The sequence below is a fragment of the Littorina saxatilis genome, linkage group LG1 (genome assembly GCF_037325665.1).
Source record: "Littorina saxatilis isolate snail1 linkage group LG1, US_GU_Lsax_2.0, whole genome shotgun sequence".
NCBI lineage: Eukaryota > Metazoa > Mollusca > Gastropoda > Littorinimorpha > Littorinidae > Littorina > Littorina saxatilis.
The window spans coordinates 71,563,886-71,569,885 of record NC_090245.1 but is presented as its reverse complement, the minus strand read 5'-3'; the positions used below and the strand labels follow the sequence as shown (position 1 = coordinate 71,569,885).

The 6,000-nt window shown below is 39.9% G+C and overlaps 1 protein-coding gene across 2 annotated transcripts in view; it reads left to right on the top strand.

Annotated features, from left to right (window-relative positions):
- Window positions 1-347: 347 nt before the first annotated feature.
- Window positions 348-6,000, top strand: part of LOC138977712 (unconventional myosin-Ie-like) — a 53,804-nt gene continuing 48,151 nt past the window's right edge. For both annotated transcript variants that reach the window (XM_070350378.1, XM_070350377.1), the window contains exons 1-2: window positions 348-597; window positions 2,671-2,802. In XM_070350378.1, coding sequence (XP_070206479.1) covers window positions 595-597; window positions 2,671-2,802 — 135 coding nt within the window. In that variant the 5' untranslated portion in view covers window positions 348-594. The remainder of the gene's footprint in view (window positions 598-2,670; window positions 2,803-6,000) is intronic.

Genomic DNA, 6,000 nt, shown 5'->3' with positions numbered 1-6,000 from the left:
GTCCCACGGAGATGAGATTTAAAGATCTCCACAGATCCTGCCAGAACTTGATCGTCCTGTAGATGGCATACAAATATACTGGAAAAAAACTAATGAGAGGAAGATCACATCTAATATAGGTCCCTGCATAAAAGAGTTAAATAGTATTGTTTAAGGTGGGAAAACTGACAGAAAGAAATGACGAGAAACGGTTTGCTTAGAGGGGGGCGATGCTTTACCACGTGCACCGGGAATGTGCTTTTTGGACGTAACGTGCATGGGAATGGGGAATCTCGCTTTAACCATATAAGGAACATATTTTCGTCGTGACGTCACACGCCTTGTCAGTGGGCCAGGGCTACCGGAAGTTTGAGTTGACCCCGGAGAGCTGACTCCAAAAAGTGTCCCAAACGAGAAAGTGCTCGGGTCGAAAGTTGAAAACATTGACGGAAAATGTCAGGCTAGAAGTTGTGTGGTGATAGAAAATGGCCCAAGGCTGTATACGAGCCAACTGAGTGAATGTAGGAATCGTTTCTGAAGCAGGTGTATGTGTGTGTGATCACGGAAGAGGACTGACTAAACGAGTTGGGTGTGTGGGTTGGCTAGTTTGCCATCATGGTAAGTCAAGTGCGATTTCTTCCGGCTTCATACTGTTGTTTGGATTTGAACAATATGTCCAGGAAGAATCAGACTTCGTAATTTGCACACATTTCGCCACCATTGTTTTTGGATCAGCTTATTCGATTTAGTGAATTTCTGATCAGTTCCTTGACGTGCCACGCACCTGCTGAAAGCCTCCCCTGGGGAACACCTGTTGTTTTGGGAGTGTATCAGATGGGACTGAGAGTGAGATTTTGTGAAAAAAAATAAAAAATTTAGTTTTTAAGATTATGAAGACATTCAAAAGAGTGTTCTAAAGTTCAACACAACCTAAATCAGTTACACTATTTGGTAGGTTATCTGAAATACATGATTTGAAAATAATTAATGCACATGATATGATATATGATATGATATGATATGATATGTTGACAGACTGGTCCTTAAGCTGTTGAGCCTTTGTCTGATCTTTTGATCAGTTGCTATCCTAGCCTAACTTTGAGCTAGGTAACCTACACGATCTTTTGACCGTGGCCCATACATGAGTGCTTAAATAATATAAATGAGGAGAGAGTGGTTATTCACACCAACCAGAACACAGTATTAAGCTTCTCATACCATTTCACACACACACACACACACACACACACACACACACACACACACACACACACACACACACACACACATGTATGTAGAATAAGAAAGACTCAAAGAGGGAGAGGGCACATGATGACACTCACAGGTAGAGTTTTACTGTTAGAAGGGGTCAACATTTTATTTTATTGAAGATAGCCCTGATTATTTAATATCTTTAATTTGCTCAAAGGGCGAGAATCGTTATACTTAAAGTGAGGTCTTTGGGCTCAAAATCTTCTCTCCTCACACGGATATTTTCTCTACTTCAGAGGAATCTGTCTCTCTGTCTCGACTCTTGTTTTGGTAAAAAAAAAATTTACAAAAATTCTGCTTTTCTGTCTTCCGTCTCTCCGCATTCATTTTTGTTTTTCCTTCCACAATATATATGTCTCACTGCCCTCAGCAACAGAGCTTTCAACAGCACTCTCGTTTCATTGAACAGGAGTTGACTTTTCTTTTGATCTCATAGTCATACTCATAGTCATATTATGTGCTCCCAAACCAGCAGCAGCATACATTTCTTTGGCTATTATTGTGTCATTATCCAATTTCCCTAGGTTTTGCTTGAAGTGGAGGACTAGGATATATATATTGCCATGCTCATGATTCACTGCTGTGGGGGGTGGGGGGGATTTGCTACTACTGTTCTCAATGACAATTAAATGCTTGTTGATGTTATGATTGCAAAACAGTGTAAATCTCTAAATTGGGTCATTATCACTATCAGAATTGTATTGCTTGACTTGAAACTGCCTCCAGTCCCCTACAGATGCACATACTTTAAATCCACATGCGCGCTTGTTGTTGTACACATTTGTTGTTGTTTTTGTTGTGGTTTTTCAACACCAATCTGAACCCTTTCGAGTAACTGATTATTTTGTTTCCTCAAAGTGGATTTGTTTGGTTGCTCCGTTAACAAAGCTTTGCCCTAGTTGAGATCTTTCCTCCTTTTCCAGGAATTCCTTCTTTTTTTTTTTTTTACTAAATTGTATTCCTGGTGCTCAGTTTGCTACGAAAAGTAAGACAAGTTTAATTTGATTGTGAAGCAGTAAACAGCACCTGGGTGGTGTGTGTAGTGTCAAGTCTTCTCTTCATTCAGAGATAAGAAAATCTAAGGACACCTTGACATCTTTTTCTAAGGCCCCCCCCCCCCAAAAAAAAATAGTCTGTTTACGGTAACCCGACCGACCCTATTTTTTTCGCGCGACCCTAGACTTTTTTTTGGCATTTGGGGAAGAAAAACAAATCTTTTGGGTTTGTTTGGCAAAATAACGTAAAAATATGGGTTTTTTGGGGAAAAAAAAAATCCCGACATACCGACCCTATTTTTTTGGCCTATGTTACCGTAAACAGACTATTTTTTTTTTTTGGCCTTAAGTTTAAGACACGTTTGAAAGTGTATGTACTTGTTTCGCTCCTTTCGTTAGCCCTTTTTTCCTCATTGCTCTTTAGGCCGTGCAATACCACTGGCAGAGTCGCAATGTCAAGACAAGCGGCGTGGATGACATGGTGCTCCTGCAAAAGATCTCGGAATCTGGCATCGTGGAGAACCTTAAGAAAAGGTTCATGGAAGACTGCATTTATGTATCCTTGGTCTGTTTACTACAGTGATTACAGTCATAGTATTACAGTGGAATCCCCCTTTTAATACCTCAAAAATATGAAAAAAACAGGTTTTTAGAAAAGGAGGGAGTCTTAAAATGGTAAATTTACAGAGTAAATGAACAGAAAATCTGAGAAAACAGGGTCTTGTTTGTTTGTTGTTTGTTCGTTCATGGGCTGAAACTCCCACGGCTTGTACGTGTATGACCGTTTTTACCCCGCCATTTAGGCAGCCATACGCCGCTTTCGGAGGAAGCATGCTGGGTATTTTCGTGTTTCTATAACCCACCGAACTCTGACATGGATTACAGGATTTTTTTCGTGCGCACTTGGTCTTGTGCTTGCGTGTACGGTGTACACACGGGGGTGTTCGGACACCGAGGAGAGTCTGCACACAAAGTTGACTCTGAGAAATAAATCTCTCGCCGAACGTGGGGACGAACTCACGCTGACAGCGGCCAACTGGATACAAATCCAGCGCGCTACCGACTGAGCTACATCCCCGCCCTAAACAGGGTCTTAAAAGGGAGAGAATCTTAAATTGAGGGGTCTTAAAAGAGCCTAAGAGGGTTCCACTGTACCTACATCGCAGGGACTAGTCTGCTCCTACATTTGCAATAGAATTGTCTTTGTTAGTTTGTATGTTTCAAGGTACTGAGGTAGAATTTTGTCATGAAATATGAAAATAGATCAAGAAAGACACTGTCCTTTTATTTGGAAGCGTTCTCTGATCAGAGGTGCCTCATGTTGCAGTAGAAGCACGCGTCTTCTTCTTCCTCATTTTCATTGATCATTAGGCTTGTAGCAGTAGTGTTGATGTTTGTTCATGTATTACGTTCCCCCCTTTTATGTTTCTTTTTCTTGATCCAGGTGTTGTTTAAGAAATGTTTCTACTTTAATTGTTAAAACTGATTTTCAGAAACTATACAATGTCTTATCTGCTTGTGTTATTTAGAGAGTCAGACCTGTTTACCCTTACGATTTTGGCGTAATTTATTACGATTTTCTGAAAAAAATACGCCATTCCGCTATCCGTGTCAAGACTACGATTTTCATAAATTTATAAATAAAAAGTTTACATTTTTAAAAAAATTTTTTTTTTTTTATCTATTCACATGTTTGGCATTGTTTTTTTCAATGGCAAAATGGGGTGAAAAAGCACAGGACTGACCAGAGATCATGTCTGTCTGATAAGACGCTGGAGAGCCTTATTCTAGTGGTGAAGTCTCGCCCTCACTCATTCGGCAAGCGCAAGTACAGTAGAGAAGCGCTTGACACACTGAAAAAGGCCTACTACGAGCAAAAGAAAAAGAATCAGTGATGCATGTGCTTTTGATGTGATCTTCTTTGAAATTATGATGACTACAAAAACTGACTGATGTGTGAATGATGGATGTGCATGATTGCGTTTCGCAGACACAGTTGTCGTCATGTGCGTTGTAATTGGCGACGAATGCTGGATGATTACTATTTTTGTGCCAGGATTACTATTTTTGGGGCTGAGCATTACTCCAAAACACTTATGGGGGTAAACAGGTCTGGAGAGTGCATTTCTGAATTGTGTTGCTGTGTGTGTGTCTTATATTCTGGTGATATGGATGATTTATGTATTAGTGTGTCTGTTTTAGAGAAATATTTCTGAATTGTGTTGCTATGTGTGTGTCGTATATTCTGGTGATATGGATGATTCATGTATTAGTGTGTCTGTTTTAGAGAAATATTTCTGAATTGTGTTGCTGTGTGTGTGTCTTATATTCTGGTGATATGGATGATTTATGTATTAGTGTGTCTGTTTTAGAGAAAGAAAGATTTTTGTATCAGTGTGTTGAGAAAGTAGACATGTTTTTGTAGTTTTAGTTCAACTCACTGAATTTCTCTCGAGGTTTTCTTCTGGTTATATATATGTTCCCTACACTCCTTTTTCAGTGTTGGTCAAAACCAGTGCTAATAGTCTTAATGAGCATGTGATTACTCATCCATTCGATTCGGTTTCCTCATCTCTACCAGGACTGTCACAGGCCCTTCATTTGTCATGGAGTGGGTTTGATATCATGACTCTAACTTCATGCCATGTTGTTATTGTAGAACTCACAAGTTAGAACGAAGCAGTTCACTTTCTGAAGTAATTTTCTTCCTTGATCAGTAGGCTCGGGATAGTTACCAGGCTTCAAGGGTGAATCTTTGTAATTTGAAGTGTTGTTGTCTCTTGTCACAGTGTGTGTGAATCGGCTCAGTCGGACCTGAAACTGGAAATATTTCTCTGTCGGGTTACTGTGTACACACGATCTTGCTTCTGACATGTAATGATCATGATGTATGGGCAAATAATGTCATCCATACTGTCATTGAAACATCTTCCTGCATGAGTAAATGATAAAGATACAACAATAAATTCAGTATGGCCATGTCAGTTTTTAATACTAAATGTTTGTAAAGATACAAATACACACAATAAGAAACTTACTTAAAAGGAAATGCATGCATATGGGGACACACACACACACACACATACACACACCACACCACACCACACCACACACACATACACACACCACACCACACCACACCACACACACACACACTCACATGGTAAATGTGTCCTGTCTCATAGTATGTCTTTCTCAAATTGTTCAGTATCAATTAATAGAAAGTATATATATAAGTTTCATCTATCTTGATGATGATGCGTGTTTGACCTGATTAGAGTACACATCTTTCTTTTGTTCACTTCCTTCTGTTCAACTCTCACATTATTGAAGCAACAGCTTGACTTTCTTATTGTGTTAATTTGTCTGTCGTCCATCCCCCTGTCTGTCCCCCCCCCCCCCCCCCCCCCCCCCCCCCCCCCCCCTGTTCTTTTTTTTTCTTTTTTCTTTTTTACAAAGCAGCAGGTTGGTGGGGTAGAGAATTTGGGGCAGAAGGATGGAGGGGGGGTACAGTTTGGGGACGGGGGTGATGGGAGTGGTGATTGGGGGCGTCAGCCTGACCATGCAATGAACGTTTTTAAATTATGGTAAATTTGAAAAAGAGTGGTGTTTATATAGACACTTTTTTCATTGATGCTATAGGATAATTGTATTGATTGATTTCGTATGAACATTTTTGAATGTGATACCCCCTGACCCATTTACTCATAACAGGTTATACAATACTTTTATGCCGATAATTAAACCCCATGTA